General features: G+C 47.8%; 2 protein-coding genes across 8 annotated transcripts; one reads left to right on the top strand and one right to left on the bottom strand.

The window, feature by feature from the left end:
* Nucleotides 1-461: 461 nt before the first annotated feature.
* LOC147315257 (P2Y purinoceptor 14) lies at nt 462-13419 on the bottom strand. Of its 7 annotated transcripts, XM_086262538.1 has the most exons (4): nt 12640-13419; nt 12055-12234; nt 11373-11533; nt 462-2082 (listed from the first exon to the last, which is right to left on the bottom strand). In XM_086262538.1, the coding sequence occupies exon 4, from the start codon at nt 2078-2080 to the stop codon at nt 1031-1033; it is 1050 nt and encodes a 349-aa protein (XP_086118664.1). In that variant the 5' UTR covers nt 2081-2082; nt 11373-11533; nt 12055-12234; nt 12640-13419; the 3' UTR covers nt 462-1030. The 7 variants fall into 7 exon arrangements, with proteins under 7 accessions (XP_086118664.1, XP_086118660.1, XP_086118661.1 ...); XM_086262534.1 differs by lacking the exon at nt 12055-12234; XM_086262535.1 differs by lacking the exon at nt 12055-12234 and having other exon boundaries at nt 11373-11525.
* On the top strand, nt 12724-20505 carry shkbp1 (SH3KBP1 binding protein 1). Its single transcript, XM_086262530.1, has 17 exons — nt 12724-12986; nt 13885-13938; nt 14241-14286; nt 14370-14502; nt 14586-14666; nt 15065-15235; nt 15334-15424; nt 15869-16059; nt 16166-16281; nt 16419-16506; nt 16735-16851; nt 17003-17173; nt 17292-17447; nt 17600-17696; nt 18069-18253; nt 18350-18452; nt 18645-20505. Exons 1-17 carry the CDS (start codon nt 12931-12933, stop codon nt 19360-19362), a joined length of 2574 nt encoding a protein of 857 aa, XP_086118656.1. The 5' UTR covers nt 12724-12930; the 3' UTR covers nt 19363-20505.
* Nucleotides 20506-21052: the final 547 nt, after the last annotated feature.

Here is a 21052-nt window from a genome sequence, read left to right as displayed (position 1 = left end):
ACACTGTCCAAGTTTATCCTGCACGTCTGCTGCTGTCATTGCTTTATCACATCTGTCTCTGTTTATGATCAATGCTTATCTGCGTGCTCACACACACACACACACACACACACACACACACACACACACACACACACACACACACACACACACACAATACCTTTACTGGGAATGTCATCAGCGCCCCCTGCTGGTCACAGGGTTCCATTACACTCCATTTTTTCCCCTTTAACTTTGTGTTTTTGAGGAACAGGTACTATCACCTCATTTAATTTACTTTAAAAAGAGGGATTTTAAAATGTCAGCAAAATAGTTATTAATATTTTTTATCCCACTCTGCTGCTCCTCGTGTACCTGCAAACAAACATGTAATGACAGATATGACCACCTGATGGCAGCAGAGAGGCATCAGCTGCAGTGAGCAGAGATTGAAAACATGACTAAATAGGAGTTATTTTAGAAGAAAGAAAAGCTTTATTTAAAATACAGACATCATAAAGCAGTTGTAATGACTCTGACAGCAGGAACACTATGACATCACAGTCAGATTGCTGCTCGTCCTGCGGTTTGACACGAGCTTCTAAAAAGAGGCGACTCGTGAGCAAATCAGCAGATTCTGCATGAACGGACTTTAATGCTGCAGGTTTGATGCCCACTCATCACAGTTCAGTTTCACTTCCACGTCAACACTTCCTCTTCCTCGCTGACCTTCCCTGTCCTCTCTGTCCTGCTTTTGGTCAGAACAATAAATAAAACCAAGAACTGAAGCTCTGAATACTTCTCTTATGTACACATAAAGGGATAAAAATATACATTCATGTCTCTTTCTATTTTACACATACAACTCCTGATTTACACACTTTTCTATCAGACCGAGAAACAAACAGAAGAGAGCAATTTTATTACAGCAAATAAAAAAAATACATGATTTCAGCTTCAACATTTAGGTTTTGCGTCTCCTCACGTCTCCTCAGGGGTCTTCTCCTCTCCTTGCCGCTGCCTTATTTGCCTTGTCTCCCCTCCTCGCCTTCTAAATGTTGCTCAGACTCTGCGCCGTGGTCAGGGACCTCCTCCTCCTCCTCTCTCGCCGCGACACTTTTCTCAGCAGCGATTCTCTGAAGGTTCGGCACATGAGGAAGTAGATGATGGGGTCGAGGCAGACATTGAGTGCTGACAGGAAGAGCGTCCCCTCTTTCACCTGCAGCAGCAGGAAGCGGGCGTACCGGCTGAAGCTCGACTCCGGCATCTGGCTCAGCGTGTAGGGGATGCGGCAGACGTGGTACGGCACGAAGCAGATGAAGAACACCACCAGGATGCTGAAGATGCTCCGGTTGGACTTGCGGCAGACGTCGCTGTTATCGCAGCGAACCCGGCGGTACGACTGGTAGATGCGGCGGGAGATGGAGGCATAGCAGAAGGCGAGGACCGCCAGAGTCACCCAGAACATTGAGACGCTGAAGATCGAGGACACCCGGTGCCACTCTTTGCCCAGCGCCGTCTTCAGATCCATGCACTTGCGGGCGTTTTCCTCGTTGGCTTCCTTGCTCGTCAGCAAGCTGTTGGGCATGAGGAAAACGGTGAGGAGGGTCCAAGAGAGGACGGCCAACACCCGGGCACACTTGGGGTTCTGCAGGTGGTGCAGGGAAAAGATCCTGGCTACTCTTGTCCTGCAGGAGGTGGTGGTGATGGAGGAGGGGGAGGTTCGGACAATCTTGACGTAGCGCTCGAGGCTAATTAAGCCCATGAAGAGGATCCCCATGTACATGGAGCAGTAGAAGATCACAGCGCTGTAGCGGCAGACGATCACGTGGATGTACCAGCCGCCGAGTTCCAGCTGAGCCACGATCCTGAACGGGTAGGTGCACAGCATGAGGAGGTCGGCCACCACCATGTTCTTCAGGTAGACCACCAGCCCAGAGTCGGCGGGCACTCTGAAGAAGATACAGGCGGCTCCGCCATTCAGAAGCGAACCCACCAGAAAGATCACAAAGTAGAGCAGGGGCAGGATCTTCAGGGTGAAGACGCTGTTGAAGTCTGCCGTCTGGTTGGACAGTAGGCTGGTGGAGTTGTTGTGAGCCATCCCTGCAAACACGAAGAACACAGTACGAGCTTTAGGACGATTACAGGAAACATTTTTCATTGGCATTAATAAAACGGGAGAAATCAGTGACAGAGGTGACGCTCTGTGGCTCCACCTGCAGAATCATTCTCTTTGAAATGAGTGATAAACGTAATCGTCACTTGGAGGAGGTGGACAGACTCTCTGTGGTCAGTGTTTGGTTTCCACTGACAGAGCTGCAGACTGTCTGCATGCACCACCACAGCGGCGTCATGGCGTTATGACAGAGCACAAAGTAACGACCGCTGAAGGCCTGAATCTGCATTTGTGCTTTAACCCATGTTCAGTGTTACGTTGTTTCTGTGCTGCTCGGCTGAAAAAACCTTTTGTGTTCATGCAGTGAGCTGCTCTGTTTACACTGGGCACGTGCACAAACAAGGTTTCACGGACGCTTCCTTTGTCCTGCTCTTCACGCACTTCCCTCCGATCCTGATTCATCCCAGTCCAACACGCAGCGCTCTCGTCCTTCATCTGCGCTGTGAAAACACTTACGGTCGGGTTTGACAGGACAGCACCGGCTGCATCGTGTGTTCCCGTGCTAGTAAAGTTATTTTTAACCTCAGATTTCTGCTAGTGGTCATTCCTGCACTAACCACACAACCTGCTGGCTTTAATTCCACCTGAAACACTATTTGGTTTCTTGTGCACCTACACCAGTCAACAGAAGCTGTTAGTGAATAAGAAATCCTGTGTGGAGATGGACACTTCCACTGTGGATCAGAAGAGCCGATATGAAGAAGGATCAGACAGCAGTTTCCATTTCAGGGAAGCAGCTAAACTCCTGATCAGGCAGCGTGTGGCGTGTCCCTGCAGTGTGCTGTTCCTCTTTTCCTACCATCTCCACATTGCTGATTGTCTCATAAAGCCACTGAATGCCCACAGCTTTAGAACGAGGATGTTTACTTCCTGTGCCAGAGCCACCAATAAATGGCCTGTCCCTTTGTTTGCTGCAGCTCAGAGCGAGCCACAGGGGACGATCATGTCGACTAAATGCACCAACGTGTTATATTATCGACCCTTACGAGGGTCTTTTCAGAGAACAAGAACAAACATAAAGTTTTTTTGATATCACATCACTCCAGGAAGCAGGCTCAACAAACTCTGAGTTCAAAAATAAACCCGGGAAAGGAATCCACTATCAACGGAGCGCCGATACCAGGATTCCCCAGACTTTACCCTGATATAACTTCATGTTAAATTAGACTTTAACCATCCATCCACTCTTTTATAATTATAATATTTCTGACTGTCTGAGGCAAAATTTCCCCGATTCAATTAGAATCGAATCGTGGATTGAATCGATTCGGGACCTTATGAATCGAATCGATTCTAGAAATCAGTGACGATACCCAGCCCTAGTTGCAGGGCTAAGACTTTAACATTGCTTAAAATAATGCCGATTACATCTTGTGAACATCTGCTCTGCCAGCTGCCTGCACTGTTCGTCTGCAACCCCAAACAAACCTAAGGCGTGCTGGACTCGAGCTTGGTAAACCAGCGGTGCACTTGACTCTCCTCCACATCCATAAAGTGCGCTACAAACACAAACAGCTAACAGTTGGATTTTCCTGTTTCAGTGCAGCTAGCGATGGGTGGAGAACCACTTACTGCTGACGGGTGTGGACAGTTTAGGATCAAACCCACTTCTGCTGCCACGGGCAGCGCAAAAGTACCCCTTAGACTGCTTTTAGTTTAGTTTCCTTGTTTTCCACTGCATCATTGATTCTATCACTAGTTAGCTAACATAAGCTAATGTAAGTCTGTTAGTGGCAACCAACCAACCACATGACAGCACTGTAGTGGCACAAGATGGCGCTACAAACTCTGAAGACGTCAGCTTCACAGACGGACTTAAATAAGACTGTTTTTTAGAGCAGGAGGCAAATTAGCCTTTAAACATGTGTGTGTCATGTCCACTGTAACACCAGAGCTCAGCTCAGAGACGTTAGCTAAGCCCGGTTCCTGGACCTGCGTCCTGGACTTCGTGGACTCTGCATTCTTTTGGGATACAAGTTCCCAAAGTTTGCATCTGTAGTATCTGATCATACACACTGAGAGGATGCTGACTATGCAATAACAGCTGCAAAGCTTCTGCTTTTACCTTTGACAGGCACAGGACGTGGTGCAGGACCTTCACTGATATTTCATGTTTATGAGACTTAAAGGGAAGTTTGCTTATAACTCCAGCCATTGTGTGAAGGCTGTAAACATTCACAGGAATCATTTGTTAAGTAAACGAGTCTCATCCAGCTCCCCGATGTCATTCCTGAGCATTTGTTTGTTTGCTGTGACTCAGTTATGGAAACAAACTCACTTCTTTGAAACTGAAGCTCTCACGAATCAGACCAGCAGACCCCATTCGTTCTGACTCGATAGTAAAACACTCATACTCAGTAAAACAAGAGCATCCATTTCCTGGATGGTCTGAACCACACAGTGTTTGTCGGGCACAAACAGTGAAGGTTTCAGTGTCAGTGACTTTGATTGGTGCAGACGAGGCCAAGCACATCACTCCGGGCCTCCTGTGACAGGACTACATCAATGCTGTTATTACAAATAGAAATTCACCTCACCCACCCAGGTGAAAAAGGTTTCTGTATCAGGCTGTTTCTTTATCCACTGTGGACTGACTGCTGGACCAAAGCACACAGCATGTTAAACCATGAGGCAGGTGGGCTTCAGCAGCAGAAGACCACACTGAGGCCACCTAAGGTCACCTAATCCAGGTCTAAGGATAAGATTTACCAAAGGGGGAAGTTAAAAACTTAATCTTAAGAGTAGAGATAGTCTCTGTCTCCTGAATCCAAAGCAGCATTTTGGATTAGCTGAAGGCTTTTCAGGGAGTTTTTTGGACTTCCTGATAATAATGAATTACAGTCGTCCAGCCTGGAAGTAATAAATGCATGAACTAGTTTTTCAGCGTCACTCTGAGACAGGATATTTCTAACTTTAGAGATGTTGCACAAATGGAAGAACGCAGTCTTACATATGTGTTTAATATGTGCATTAAAGGACATTAGGTACCAGCTTGCAGAGCAGGACAGACGCAGCCAGGCTGCCTCTGTGTTAGCCCAGTCGACCAAAGGCAGAGACAGCAGCTATGCTGACGGTGGTTATCAGCGGCCTCTGTTTATCCAGGCTCTCCGAGTCAGACTTTCACTCTTTTCCTGCACCAAACCGACCAATTGTGTGACACCTACTCCAGTGAGAGACTTTCACAGAGCAGATCTATGTAGAATATAAAAATATTACAGACTGTGGGTAGTTGTTGCTACTTGCTGGCCACAGCTTTATTTTTAGCACTTTAAACTCGTTAAATCAAACTTAAATGCGTCAGCTGCAACAGATCAAAGTGAAAACCAGAAACAAACTAACAACAAGCTGAAGGAAGGAGGGGAAACAGGCGACCCAGCACAGAGTAAACCAGAAAAAACTACAAGCACAACAAAACCAGATATTCTGCTAATCTGGGCTCTGATAACTGACCAGGACCAGTATGTAACCAGTATGTAACCAGTATGTAACCAGTATGTAACCAGTATGGATAGATTTGTCGGCACATCCTCACGAGTTTGGGGATGTGAGAAGAAATGAATCCACACATTAACCCTCTGTGGTTTTTTTGATACCTTTGGCGGTGTGGATGGTTTGTTGCTGTCATTTCTTTGGTCGCTGTTTTTTCCACTTCTCAGCATGCATGTGAACGCACCCCCACACACACACACACACACACACACACACACACACACACACACACACACACACACACACACACACACACACACACACACGTAGGTTAAGAAAAAGAACCCTTTGGTTTAGCATGAAAACATGACCACATCACTTCATCTGAATCTTCAGTGCAACTCGACCACAAACCAGCGGCTCTTCCTCTGCAGCGTCAGTACAAACCCTGTTTTTGACTCTGTGGTCAGAAATAAAAGATCAAACTGACACAAAACACAACTGAAGGATTTCTGAGTAAAACATGAAGTCAGCCTCAATCATGTCACAGAAGTGTTTTTCCTTGCAGCTCTGACTGTTATATTTCTGTAAGCTGCGCGTCCTGCAGCAGAATCTGTCCTCACGCTCGGGCTCCTGCGTTCGTGCGCCGTTACATCCTGACGTGTGTTTGTGCGTGTTTATGAGCTTGTTTGTGTTTGTTTTTGGGCTCGTTTTCTCATACTGTTGACATTACGTGACATGTTTCCACATTCTTGAATCAGTAAACCAAACAGAAACCTGCTGGATGAAACGACATTAATAAAACAGCACATGCCGCCAGCCTGTGCAGGTATAAGCGAGCAACAGCTGGCACACTTATATTAATGTGGAAACCACAACCGAGGTTACAGTTGGCTGCTGAAAATCTTTCTGCAGCCGCTCGTTTAGAGCAAAACTGTTGAGTTCATCTGATTCATTTGCACCTTTGAGCTCTTTTGAACATCCTGCTCTCCGTGTGTTTGTTTCATCCATGCATGCTGCAGGAGAGCGCAGCTTCTGCCCTCACACTTCGCTCTTTCTTACAGCAGCTGGGAGCAACGCATCACCACAGCGTGGCGTTTACATCTGCTGTTCACACTCGTGACAAATATCCCATCAGCTGAGGAGATTACCGACAAACGTCCTCATCTGATGGTGATGCGCTTTTTCAGTTTTCTAAAACTTTCTGAGCTCTTCTGATGTTTGATCACTTCTAATCTCCCTTCCTTCCTTCCTTCCTTCCTTCCTCTGAGATATTTAAAGAAAAAAAGTTTTGAGTGTTTTCTGTGCGTGTAATAAGTTGGCCTGCACCGATGTGAGCTAATGTTATCTAAATGTCAGAGTTGCCTCACTCAGGTTTGCAGCTGAAAGGTCAGATCGTGTGTTAATGTTTCCTTCACTCAACAGAAAAATAACCTTTACAACATCCACAAAGTTTTATAAGTAAGAAGCGCTCTGAACGCAGAACAAAGTCACATGAAGCAGCTGAGCGAGCAGAGAGCAGCGTGGTGGAGCATTCTTCCCCTGTGACGGATTTATCCCGAAACAGTTTGTTTGAGCCTCCGGCAGGTTTTACTGCTTCTTCGGGCTCCGGAGCCTCGGTGAGCCGAGGTCCACCACGCTGCCTCCACACGCATCACGCCTCTACAGCTACACCTCTCTTACATTAATCACAGACTGACCCAATAACACAGCTCTGTCATCAGCTTAAAGGTGCATCAGATGGTTCTCTCACCATAAACTCCAGATGTTGCTCAGGCTCCCATACAGATGTTGCCTTCACCTGTGGTCTGCTTTCCTGCTCTGTGAATGGGAAGCTGAAGTGCTGCTGACAGCTGAGTCTGAGCTGTTATAGTCTGCAGTGGACTCCACTTCCTCTCTCTCTCTCTCTCTAACCCCCCTCCCCCCGTAGAGGAGCCCTCCTCCTCTGTGTCTGACTAACACGTCTATGCAAACATGATAACCCTGCTCCGACCGTTGCATGTTACAACACACTGCTGAGGCCTCTGCATGACAAATACTCCACAAATGCAAAATCTGATGTGTTTGCTGCGTCACAGCTGGATGTTAGCAGATGTTTCTAATCACCTGTGAATATGGTGCTGATATGTGCGCTGGTGTGGACTGGGTAATGCGTTAGGAATGAAAGGATGCCCCGTCATTTGAACTCTGCAGAGAAAAACCGATGCAGCAGGCGAGTCCGTTTCACTGCAGCAGCTGGTACAGCGTCAGGGCGTCGGTGACAGTCGGAGGTGCAACCTGCTGGTATTAGACCCAAACACAGTGTCGTGACCTCATGCTGCCAAAGACGAGGAAGGAAAAGGTCAGCGGCCTGCAGCTGTAAACCCACTCCTGTTGGGGTTGTCTCACACTGCCCTTTTCCATCAGTGCGTACTCGACTCTCAGGGTTTCCACAGGTGCAGGTACCTGGTACCGAGTACTCGACTACCTGCTCTAAGCAACCATCCAAAAATGTGATGTGGCTGGATTGGCTGACCAATGGCATCGCTCGATGTGTCATGAGAGCAACTCCTTCACAGTGCCGTCTCTGAACTGTGACAAGATTTAAAACCAGAACTCTTCACATGCCACGAGTGTCCAAAAAATGCATCTACGTGCCTGAGTGCACTGAGGCGCTGCCACGCGATTGGCCGATTAGAAGCGAGCAGTTAGTGCGACTTTATTCTTTTGCCTCTTTGATTTGTGGTTTAAACATTTGCCTTAGAAAGACCTGAGCCGACACGAAGCCAGCATGAGCTGAAAGTTTGCTTCTCAGGTTCATCTGAACTTTTTTAATCTGCAGGGATTTTAGTTTTTTCCTGTCATGTTTTAAACTGACATGTTTTCTGTCCCGACTTTGCTTCCTGCCAGCTTCATTCTGTTGTCACTGTTGTGTACGTCCTTGTTTTCGGGTGAATCCCTTCTGTAAACACTTCTCGTTCCAAGTTTGCATTTCTTGTAAGCTTCTAACCTTCTTCCTGTTGAGCTTTAGACCTTTGCCCCCCTCCCAGCCTGCACCCTGCGTTATTTTTGCTCGTCTCAGCCTCTTCATTCTGTTTCCTTTGTTCTTGTAACTGTTGGTTCTTTAATTGAAGCTTGTTTTTCACTTCCCTCAGAGGCCCGGGGTAATTCCGGGTCTGTTGGTTTGCATGAAATTAGTGAAGATGTGAAATATGAAACAGCTGCTTTACATGTATCAGAACCTCAAATTCAAAGATGGCCAAACAGGACATGGCGGCAGAAACCCGAGTGCAGAGTTTTGTCCTGCACTGTTCACCTGTCGCTCTGAGCAGATAACAGGATGTGTTTCAGACTATTTCTGGGCAGATGTTCTCACTGCATCTTTTTTTTTAGCTCCAGCGTTTTCCAATTTTAGCCTTTTAGATCTCTCCCTCTCTTCCTTTGTTCCACTATGATGGGGGCTCCTCCTGCACCTCGCCGTCCACTTCAAATCGTTCTTTGGGTTTATTGTGCATCAGGTGCAGTAATGCTAAAGTTCATCCATCCACTTGTATCACCCACAGGAAGTCGTTTTACGATTTTAACCCGTGTTTTTAGGGTGTGGTTTTTAATTAGCAGGCGCTTCATCTTTACTGCACGCTGTCTTAATCTTCTGACTGGATGCAGCTCTGCACAGCAGGGTGAGCTGCCCCTGTGCAATTTGCAGTTTTGCATGTTGACCACGTGACTTTAACTCGTCCACAGCTTTGGTTGGTGACAATTATGGTTACGGGTGGGATCAAGAGAATAAGGCCCAAAACCAGGCTGCGAGTGGGTGATGTACTGCTGGAGTCCCGGTCAAAGGTCTCCAGACCAGTTAGTGACTCCTGGAAACCACCTGTTGCTAAGGAAAACCTGTACTCGTCTTTGTGATTGCGTTCATCAGTAGCATGTTGCTGCAGTCGTACTTTCAAAGGATTGTCTATGAAAGCTGGGGAGCGTGCCGTAGACTGGACTGGGCCGACCGCTGAGTGTCGACCGTCATAACTACAGTACATGGTGTTTGGGTGAGATGCTTTGTAACTTCAGTCACGATTTTCACCGAGATTTAACACAAGATCCAAACCACACTGTGCCACTGCCCAAACACAACATTCAAAGTATAAAAACTGTTCCTTTGTGTTACATTCATACCAAATCACGTGTTTGAAGCAGTTCTTTCTTCCACACATTGATTCTCTGTATGCCATCGATGAACGTAGAGATGCATCTTTGATTAATACAACATCTTTTAGACTTTCTGCAAAATGAAAAAAGTTGAACCTGATCAAAGTCCTTTCTAAATGATGCTCATCAAGGCACCTTTGTAGGCAGAGCTGTGGATACAGTGAAGAATAGTTATCGTGACAGCGGCGCTCATGTGCCGACGTGTACACAAACATTTCTGGGGGATTTTCTGTTGACCGGTCCAGCAGTTTGTTTCTTTGTCATCTTCGGTCCTGCTGCGTCCGCCCACGCTGCCTCGCTCTGCAGGAGAATGGGAGGAAGAGGAATCCAGCAGGGAGGAGGAAGATATCAGACACGAGAGGAGGAAGTGGAGCATCTCTGTCATTTGAGCTGAAACAACACTAAACATCTGCATAGCTGCAGGGACGCGCGCCCAGTGAACGCAGCCCTGCTGCGCTGCGCTCAGCGCGCATTTACACTCACTCACATTTGTTTTTGTATGGTAACCTACATTTGTTCTGTACAGCAGCAGACTGTGAATAAATCCTCGTGGTTACCGCTAACAGCAGAGGATCGTGGCTCAAGAGTTGGGAGTTCGTCTTGTAATCGGAAAGTTGCCGGTTCGATTCCCGGCTCGGACAGTCTCGGTCGTTGTGTCCTTGGGCAAGACACTTCACCCGTTGCCTACTGGTGGTGGTCAGAGGGCCCGGTGGCGCCAGTGTCCGGCAGCCTCGCCTCTGTCAGTGCGCCCCAGGGTGGCTGTGGCTGCAATGTAGCTGCCATCACCAGTGTGTGAATGACTGGATGTGTAAAATACTTTGGGGTCCTTAGGGACTAATTAAAGCGCTATATAAATACAGGCCATTTACTATTTAGTCACATTCACGCTGTCTTGGAAACTGTGAGGTTGCTTTAGGATGATTTCACATGTCTTTGTATTAAGCCGGGCTCGCTGACGGGGCTCTACCTTTTACTATAGAGGGCGCCGCAACCGTTGCTTGCCACCACTGACAAACAGCCCATCCCACTCTGAACACGTTAGTTTAACCCTAACAAACAGGATGGATTATGGAGAGATAAAAAGTCCAGTGGCTTTATTGTCATTCCAGCCATGTGCACAGTGAAGTGAGACAACATTCCTCCAAGACCACAGTGCTACAGATGACAGACAAACATGGGACCACAGAAAGTGCAAGTGTGCAAAAACTGCTAAAAACAAAAACAGTGCAACAGCAGACAGAAGTACAAAAGAAAAGTGCAACGATGACAGTGGGCTGTGCAAAAGTAACTCAGTGTGTGTGTGTGTGTGTGTTCCTGTCCAGCTATCTTTGTGAGGACCAAAATCTGCATTCTACTATACTTGTGAGAACCAACAGTCCCTTGTGAGGACACACTCACCGGTCCTCACAAGTTTGAAGCCTTTTTGAGGCTCAAAATGTGGTTTTAGTGTCAGGGTTACAATTAGGTTATGGTTTAGGGTTAGGCATTAATTTTTAATGGTTAGGGTAAGGGGCTAAGGAAACCATTATGTCAGTGAAGGTCCTCACTAAGATAGCTGAACAGCCTGGGGGAGGAAACTTTCTCAGTATGGCAGTGAGGGTACCTTTGCCAGAAGGAAACCGGGTGAAGTAGACAGAACAGCCTGGCTATGCTCTTCATCTCTCAGCTGGTCCTGCGTAGCTCTTCCTCATGTATCGCTGAACTTGTCCTGGTGTATCATCAAAAGAATCTGTCAGCCTGTCCTGACTGTGGACACCTGCCGTCCTCGGAGGAAATCAAACACGACAGTTAGCAGAATATTCAGAATTTACCTTTTTCTTAGACTCGCTTTTATAATTAATAATAATATTAATATAATTAATAACTTCTGCTGAGGTTTTGTTACAGTTTGGATTTGTCTGGGCCTCACGCTTTAATTTTTGCGCCCTCTAGTGGTTAAAATACTTCACCACAGGTGTTTGTCGCCCAGGGCTGGTGTTTAATCCTGAATGATTGTATTTGTCAGACCCTGATGCAGACTTGGAGTCAACACATGTTGGTCTGGTTTGCTCATTGAATTATTCCAAGAATAAGTCTGTTACATGATTTCATCCTGAAAAGATTTTTGTGAAATACTATTAGATCTCCTTCTGATTTCACTCTTTTGCTCACTAACATGTTTCAAAGATGTGTCCGGCAGCCTCGCCTCTGTCAGTGCGCCCCAGGGTGGCTGTGGCTACAATGTAGCTGCCATCACCAGTGTGTGAATGTGTGTGTAAAGCGCTATAGAAGTACAGGCCACTTACCATTTATATCCCCATCATGAAGTCTGTCCTTCTACAGAGCCTCTGCACATTCCCCACACTTTCATTTAGTTTCATTTCTTTTCATATTCTGAAGTCTGCAGATTTTCTCTGATCGGTTTCATTTACAGTCACGTGAACAGGACTGAAGGAGTGGAGTAGTGGAGAGCTGCAGCACTTTCACTTTAAAGATCAGAGGCTGACATCAGAAAATGACCTTGCGATGGTCACCTGAATATATTTTGCTGAGGTCTGAACTTTGAATGAACCCCTGCAGCCGCTTCTTTCTTTTCTTTTCAGCCATTCTGTCGGACATTTACCTCTGGGCTTGGGATCATCGGTCTTATTTACATACAATATTTTAAATAAGGCCATAACAACAACAACAACAACAACAATAATAATAATATGTCCTATTGAATAATATTTACAGTTTTCAAAAAGCCAAAAAGTTTTCTGAATTGATTTGCCTGTAAAGAAACAAAGATACTAAATGCAGAGGTGCAGGCTTTGACTTTAAAATTAAACATACTCCAGTATTCCTTATCTCTTTTTAGTTTTTAATCAATTAACTTTGTTTTTATTTACCTTTAAAAACAAGTCTTCGTTTTGTTTTCTTCTGTTTTCCCCCAGGAACTGGTCTTCGGTCCTGATCTAGTCAGACTCCGGGCTTTGGTTCATTGTGTGCCCCGGATCCGGCGCTCCCGGCCGGGTTTCTCCGCGGGTAGACCGAGGCCATAACGCGGCCATTATGCCCCGCCCCTCTGTCCGACCTCCGGAAGCCGGCTTAAAGCACAACGGAAACAGAGTTTATCACCGAAAAATGGATTAAAACTGTGTCTTTGGCGGTCATTGTCGGAGTCTCCGGGCCTTTAGAGGATGTCCACCACGGCGAGGAGCGGAGACATCATCCACCTGAACGTCGGAGGGAAGAGGTGAGACCCAGGAGTGGCTGCTAACCCGGCTAGCTCCCGCGGCTAACATGGGAGGATCCGTTATCGGACAGACTGCTTCCAGTATCATAGTGTAGTAATGTTCTCTAAAGTATCTCTGCGCTAAGACATTAAACACGTTTTATAACCCCTTCTATTGCACAGTATACTTTAGATGTTTTTAACCCGGTTATAAAGTCCGTGTTTCGCGCTTTGTGAGTTTTTCCAGCCCCGCACTTTGTTATTGTTAGCTAGCATAACTTTGCTCACACCAGAACCTGGCACAGAGGAGAGAAACAGGAAACGAGCCGCTGTAAGCTAGCTGTACTGCGCACATTAAACATATAAACGACGAATAAATAATAAAGTTCAGATTTACTTCAGTAAGAGTTTATATTTGGCCTGTTTAACGTAAATAAATTAAAACTATGCTGTCCGACAATGGAACTGTTAAAATTAGCAAAACAGGTTTGTCTTTTGTTGAAAGGCAGGTGATGTCAGGTACATGTTCACCTATTAAACATGTCAGAGTCAGGCAGAGGGACTGTTTAAGTCAGGAGTGTTTATAAAGACTGAAGCTCATCGCTCGTTTTTTATTCAGTGTTTAGTGATAAAATATTGATCTTTAACCAAGACACGGATGCAGGAAATCACGGCGTGCTGGAGCGCAGCAGGGCAACAGTTTCATGTCCGTTAGTAAAAACGGATGTAAAAGTTTCTCGGTGCTCATTAGACTTTAATGTGCACCTGTGACTCCGTGCACGAGGCGCAGGTATCACCAGGGTCAGATAAGGAGTGAAAGGTCAGTGAGGAGGAGGAGGAGAGGGGAGCTGTTCACACTGCTGTTATTTCCGTTGTTTTATGACAACACGAGAGTCAACGAGTGTGTGTTTGCTTTCAGGTTCAGCACCTCCCGCCAGACGCTCACCTGGGTCCCTGACTCCTTTTTCTCCAGGTGGGTCAGAGAGGGAGACCCTGGCTGTCGGGGGCTTTTAGGTTACTTTCTCTGGACTACATGCACTTCACTCCCTAAAAGCTGATTTTGAGCTGGACATGCTAAAAGTCTGCTCATTTGGTCGAATGTGTGCAGAAACATGCATGTTAATATGCGTACGTGAGCTAGTCTGTGATGTGATGAAATTGTCGTGTAAGTGAAATGAAAGGCAGATGTGACTGAACTGGTTCTTGTATTTTGGAAAGCTGAGTTTGCTGGTTTCTGACATCTTGATGGTTTCTTTGGGGGTTTTCTCTCTTCAGCCTTTTGAGCGGCCGGATCTCGACTCTGAAGGATGAAACTGGAGCTGTAAGTAAAGCTCCTCTTCCTCACGTCCCCGCATGCTTTTCCTCCTCGCGATAACTGCGTTTGTCCCTCCTCTCTCGCTGTAGATCTTCATCGACAGGGACCCCTCCCTGTTCGCGACCATCCTCAACTTCCTGCGGACCAAAGAGCTCCACCCGCGCTCCATCAACGTGCACATGCTCATGCACGAGGCCGAGTTCTACGGCATCACACCGCTCGGTGAGGCTGGACCGCACTCTGAGCTGAGCACGTAAAGCCGCAGACGTCGCTAAACGTTCTTCATCACTTTGTTTTTGGAACAGTGCGTAAGCTGCAGCTGTGTGACGAGCTGGACCGGTCGTCCTGCGGAAACGTGCTTTTCAACGGTTACCTGCCGCCTGCAGGTACACCTGTCCTCACAGCACACCTGACCCCCACCTGACAGGGCCTTCAGGAAGTTTAAATGCACAACACATAATTTATGCAGGTGTTAGGATGCTTTCTATAAAAATGTAACTAATTAAAAAAAAATTTGAAATTAAATATCTTAAACTTCAAAATGCTTTATCGGGTAAAATTTTCATAGAATGTGAGCATGTCTGTATTTATTATATACGAATCATTGCAAACTTAAAAAGTTGTTATGATTAAAATAACGAAATCTTTTCTGTTTCAGATAAAATGTGCCGCAGGAGGCTCACCACTCACATAAAACGATGCAAATATAATTAATGTCCTGTTTGTAACTGAAACGTGGAGGCGTGATCCTGATTCACAGCTGCTTCTGTCTGTGTCGTCCCAGTGCACCCGGCGAAGCGTCGGAACCGTCACAGCGTGGCCGGGTCGCAGTTCATGGCGGGCCGCGTTGTTCCTGTAGAGCGAGCGCCGGTCCGACGCAGCAACACGATGCCTCCGAACCTCGGGAATTCTGGGATACTGGGAAGAGGCATGAACGAGGATCGGACGTCAGGAGGTCGGCACGTTAAATAATGCTTCTTTATTTTGTACTTTTTTAAGATCGGAGGGACGTGGTGGGAGTTTCATTGTGTGTGCGTGCGTGTGTGCGTTCAGGGCACTCATCTGACCCCGGCATGGTTCGGATCATCTGCGGCCATCATAACTGGATCGCTGTGGCCTACGCGCAGTTCGTGGTCTGCTACAGGTAAACGCGTCACATGACCTCTGTTGTTTATTTGTTTTCACGTGACTGGGAGCGGCTCAGACACATCGGCACATCCTGCTGCATCCACACCTCCGTCCGAGCATCTGTAGCCGTTTCAGTAACACCGTGAGCCTCCTTAGAGAGACGTGCACACACGTGTGCACAGGTCACTGCTGCGTGCTCTCACACACCTTTAACTGCAGGTCGCAGGTCATTTATCACCCGTTTAAATTTGACTGTAGTCTGAGGTTTGCGTTAATCTCAGATTAGCTAATACTCGGGCCAAAGCCCAATAATCCTTATTCCGTACTGAGTCGTCCCGTCAGTTTGTAGTCTGTCAGAGAAGTGGGGGGGGAAAGCTGTTTTAGCTCCTCCCACTGTAAGCTAACTGTCTTCTGATTGGCTGTCCCTCTCCTGCCTCCTTCTTCCCGCCTCCTCTCTCAGGGTGAAGGAGTCGACCGGGTGGCAGCAGGTCTTCACCTCTCCCCGCCTCGACTGGATGATCGACAGAGTCGCGCTCAACGCCAAAGTGATGGGCGGGTCGCTGGGAGACAACGACAAGATGGTGGCTGTCGCCTCGGTGACGGAGATCATCCTCTGGTCCATTTGCCCTGATGGCAACGGCAATGAAATCGGTACGAGTTTCTGCGCAGTGTTCCCGGGAATCGGGACGTAGGTTTGATGAGCTGCTCGGGAAACGTTCCCAGTAACAAAAACAAACTGGTTTCTCCCTCCCCGCAGGCGTCTTCAGTCTCAATGTCCCCGCTGAGGCTCTCTTCTTTGTTGGTAACCAGCTCATCGCCACCAGCCACACGGGGAAGGTGGGGGTGTGGAACGCAGTCACCAAACACTGGCAGGTGGGTGGAGACGCTCTCAGATGGTCGCTTCAGTGGAAGTGCTGAAGCCTGAACACCTGCCGAGGGAGCTGATTGGACCAAGTCTGTTTCAGGTGGTTATCGGTCTGCTTCACACATGTTCTCTGTGACCTTTGCAGAACCAGGATGTGGTTCCCATCAGCAGCTACGACACCGCCGGCTCCTTCCTTATCCTGGGCTGCAATAACGGCTCCATCTACTACATCGGTAAGAAGCTGCAGATCGATGAGTCGGATCAACTGAAAACTGCTCAGTACGAGTATAAATTCATCAGATTGTTGGCTCGTGGTCATTAATTTACCAACCAGAACCTGAATCTGTTCAGTAAATGCTGCGGGCCACTCTCACCAGCTTTCATTGGGAGGCTTTGGCTTCACGACTTGACAGATGTTTAAAAAGTCCCCGCTGTTCACAATGTCCCTGTTTGCTGGTCAGATGTTCAGAAGTTTCCTCTGAGGATGAAGGATAACGACCTGCTGGTGACGGAGCTGTACAGAGACCCGACCGAAGACGCCATCACCGCTCTCAGCGTCTACCTCACACCCAAAACAAGTACGGAGACACTGACACTGCTGCTAATACAACCACTGCAGGGCGTCAGTTTTCTCCACATTCCTTCACCTCAGTCTGTTAGAGACGAGTCAGGGAAAGTCTTATTTTTCATGTTCCTGCAGCCGTCTCACACTTAGCCCGGTTTGCTCAGGTGACAGCGGGAACTGGATCGAGATTGCGTACGGGACCAGCTCGGGGACTGTTCGCGTCATCGTTCAGCATCCAGAGACCGTGGGCTCAGGGCCTCAGCTTTTTCAGACCTTCTCTGTCCACCGCAGCCCCGTCACCAAGATCATGCTGTCGGAAAAGCACCTCATCTCAGGTACGAGAATCGCCTCGTCTTGGAAACTGGCGTTCTGTGTCGAATGCAGGGCTTAAGCTGATGTCTGCAGCTCGTTCATGGTGTCGTTGTTTCTGAGCTCCTCTTCGTCGTCCTTCAGTTTGTGCAGATAACAACCACGTGCGGACGTGGACGGTGACTCGCTTCAGAGGAATGATCTCCACCCAGCCGGGGTCCACGCCGCTCACCTCCTTCAAGATCCTCAGCCTGGACGACGTGGACGGGCACGGAGGCTGCAGCGCCGGCACCGAGATCGGTAACTGTCACCCCGATCGCAGTCCGAGCTGTGTTTGAGGACTGTAGCTCTGCTTCTGTAATGAAGCGATGGAATTCATCAAAGACAATCAAACTTTGACTTTGTCAGATTTCTTCAGATCTCCTTTCGTTTCACTGTCTCGTTGGTTTCAGGGCCGTATGGAGAGAGAGACGATCAGCAGGTGTTTATCCAGAGAGTCGTTCCCGACACGGATAAACTCTACGTCCGGTTGTCCTCCAACGGGAAGAGGTGGGAGAGCCGTAGACACTTGTAACCCACCTGGTTATAACTGTGTGTGGTCAGTTTAGTTTTAGGATCCCCGTTCGCTCCTGCAGTAACAGTAGCTGCTGTTCCTGTTCCGTACATGCATGAAAGACAAACAACACAATTAAAAACAACAACACTGTCCTCGGCGTCACATTGGTTCAACAAGGAGGTAACGAAACACGCCGCCTGTCTGTCGACTGGCGTGTAGAGTATTGACGTCCATGTTGGAAAGTAAACGTAATAACAGAACAACCCGCGAGCACACGATGTGTGATCATGTGACACTGAAGGTTAAAGAACGTTTAGAACCAAACGTCTGTTAAGACCAAAATATTGTGTGTGTGTGTGTGTCAGGGTATGTGAGGTGCGTTCGGTGGATGGGACCTCCATCACGGCCTTCATGGTCCACGAGTGCGAGGGCTCGAGCCGCATCGGCTCTCGGCCGCGTCGCTACCTGTTCAGCGGCCACAGCAACGGCAGCATCCAGATGTGGGACCTGACCACCGCCATGGAGATCGCCGGCAAGGTCGACATCAGAGGTAAAACTCCAGACTCGTGATGTAGAAGAACAACTTCTTGTGCTCTGCAGTTAGTTAGCAGCTGATCAACATGGGTTCTCATTGGCTGTTTGGCAGCACTGGGCGGACCCACAGAGGAGGAGCTGCTGGAGCTGCTGGACCAGTGCGACCTGGCTCTGACCAGAACACCTGACAGCACGCCCCGAGCTTCCACCTGCAGGTAGAGTTCCCTCCCACTGAGCCTCATTCACACAGGGTGATGCGGTGCAGAGTCCACGTTCTTCTTTGGTGTTTCTATTTTGACAGATGACTTCTAATCTCGCGTCTTTGATGGATGCCATTGGTCGTTTGCAGTCGTAAACATCATGCTCTTACTGTGGTTGCTGATTTGTGTCACTTCCTGTTCCTGCAGCCTTCACTCTCAGCTCAGCGATGCCTTCAGGACAGAGCACCTTCGCTCTATGGGAGGAGGACGAGGTGCAGCCGGAGGTTCGGGTTCGTCTGCATCGCTGTACGGCAGCCTCCCCCGCCAGGCTCCGCCCCCCGTTCCCTTCGCTAAACCTGCCCGAGAAGCTGGCCTTTCACCTGGACTGCAACAAGGCCCCTCCTACCCCACCTGCAGCCAGACCAGCAGCCCCCGTCCCCTCAGGCATCTGGACCGGGACAAAGAATGTGGGTCTGTGCGCAGGGGGAGCTTTGTTGAGCGCTGCCAGGAGCTCGCCAAGGGTTCAGAGGCGGCTGTGAGCGTAGGGTTCCCGCCGGGGTCAGAGGGCATCAGGCGGAGCCTGGCGGTGTGCAGTGAGTTGGAGGCCAAATTCGGCCTTAGGACCCCTCCCACCTTCACTGTACCCCCTGCTGCTCGACATTCACCTGGACCGCCATCATCGCTGTCCTCGTCACCGCTCTCCTCGTCATTACACCGCAGGACCTCACCCGCTTCCCCGCCGAGCCCTGCCTCCGCAGCGGTGAGCCCGACCCGTTCTCAGGCATCTGTCTCCCCTCGCCACAACACTGCGGCGTCACCCGTTGATTCCTCGGGGACCCCCGAGAGTCCCCCAGGTCCCGACAGCCCCACCCCTTCTGGCCCGCCCGCCAGCCCCAAACCACATATGAATGAGACCAGCTTCTGATTGGCTGATCTGCCTGAGAGCTTCGGGTTCAGGTGGACACACGATGGCTGAAAAAACTGAAAACATGACTAAAAGCTGTTGTCAGGTGAGACGTGAAGAAGAAAATGATACGATCAGCTCCTCCGGTGGTTTTTGATAACGGCTGCAGATCGACCTTCAGTCTTTATTTCAGGTAAAACAAGAAAAGGCCCCAAGGCGAGGAGAAGTAACCTCTTTGGCACAAAAGCGTCTTTTAATTAGAATTGGATGGTTGTGACAGGATGAAGACCAGGTCAGAGCTGCTGCAGGAAGCCTGGGTTTGTTTGAACCACGTCAGCATGCTGATGCGTCGCTGTTATCAGAGTAACCTGTCGCACTGTAACGTCACAGTTCAGCTTCTGGCAGCTGAAGAGACGGACGCTTCCTTCGGGAGGCGGTGGAGACCAAAAACTGAGCTAAAAGAGTAAAATCCCAAACGGAGACTCCTCAGGTGATCGAGCACAAAGCTGTTTGTAGCTTTTCTAACCAGCACTCTTTCTAACTTTTCTAACAGACTTCACAGTTTTGTCTTTTTATTTCATTTGTATGTTTGCTGACTTACCGACCCTGAACGTCTCACAGCTGCTTTGAGGAAACCTGATAATTCCCCAGAATCTCCAGGAACTTCCCTGGAACAAAAACTAATTTGCAGATGAAATAAAATAATTAAAGGGTCAAAAAACTGAAGCGATTTGAAGGGAACTGAATCTGTGTGCATCAGGACTCATTTCCCTGTTTGGGTCTTCAGGTCTCTGAAACCGCCTTTGAAGGTTTTATGAACTCTACATGTTTACTCTGGACGTTTTCAAACTCATCATGTCACCAAAATATCAAAAATCCAATTTAAATTTAAAGTCTGAGCTCGTTTGAAGCTCATTCCCTGGGAGTGCAGAGGGTGTAACTGTTTAGGTTTTCTGTAGTACACTTTATGGCCAGCAGGGGGAGACTCCAGTACAGGAATGTTAGGGGTGCAGCTCACCTGTTACCCAATTTCTTCATGGTGCGTTCAGGGCTGTCAGGCGATTATTTTTCACGACTTTCTACTGTTTCTCAGATTTTGTAAGTTACCTATGAATCCTGATGATGCATTAATAATCCTAATCGATAATAAACAATAATATATCACTCAAAGCACGGAGTCCTTTTTCTGCTGCATTGGTGCTTTTAAGGGGAAAATGTATTTCCAGGAAGCCTCAGAGTAAACCGGTGATTACAGGAAAACTGCGTCTTCCTCCTTTACTGTGATGAAGCAGAGCCGCCTGCTGCCCACAGTCTTCCTCGGGTAAGCTGACCTCAGACACGGGTTAGTTTCTGATGTTCGCTCAGCTTTGAACACACTTTTAGCTTCAGCCTGTCGCTCTGTTTGCTTTGAGCTGCTTCGTGGTTCAGGCTACATACACTGCATTTTTTTTATGAGTACTTGACGTTTGTGGTATTTACACTGCTATGACTGAATTTCCCTGTGGGAATAATAAAGTCTCTGAGTTACAAGATGAAGATTTTACAGTGACAAATTGACAAACTCCACGAGGTCTTCGCTCTTATGTTTTACTTTTCTTTTTTTTTTTTTAAATATGTTTAACTTAACTGTTATTTTATTATGTCTATTTTATTATTTATTAATAATATATCATTATATTATGTATATTGTTTGAAATGGTGAAAAACTAGA

This window comes from Aulonocara sp. 'chitande type north' Nkhata Bay, linkage group LG14 (genome assembly GCF_057382095.1).
Source record: "Aulonocara sp. 'chitande type north' Nkhata Bay isolate Kocher_YH1m ecotype deep benthic linkage group LG14, A_spYH_male_GT1.1, whole genome shotgun sequence".
Classification (NCBI taxonomy): domain Eukaryota; kingdom Metazoa; phylum Chordata; class Actinopteri; order Cichliformes; family Cichlidae; genus Aulonocara; species Aulonocara sp. 'chitande type north' Nkhata Bay.
Note: the sequence above shows the minus strand (reverse complement) of the source record. Positions and strands in the feature narration are given on the sequence as shown.

Coding starts and splice junctions, on each gene's coding strand:
- LOC147315257 (XM_086262538.1), bottom strand. CDS start 2,080: ATGGCTCACAACAACTCCACCAGCCTACTGTCCAACCAGACGGCAGAC.
- shkbp1 (XM_086262530.1), top strand. CDS start 12,931: ATGTCCACCACGGCGAGGAGCGGAGACATCATCCACCTGAACGTCGGA. Junction 14,667..15,064: donor CGGTTACCTGCCGCCTGCAG/GTACACCTGTCC, acceptor GTGTCGTCCCAG/TGCACCCGGCGAAGCGTCGG. Junction 18,254..18,349: donor CGGCAAGGTCGACATCAGAG/GTAAAACTCCAG, acceptor GCTGTTTGGCAG/CACTGGGCGGACCCACAGAG.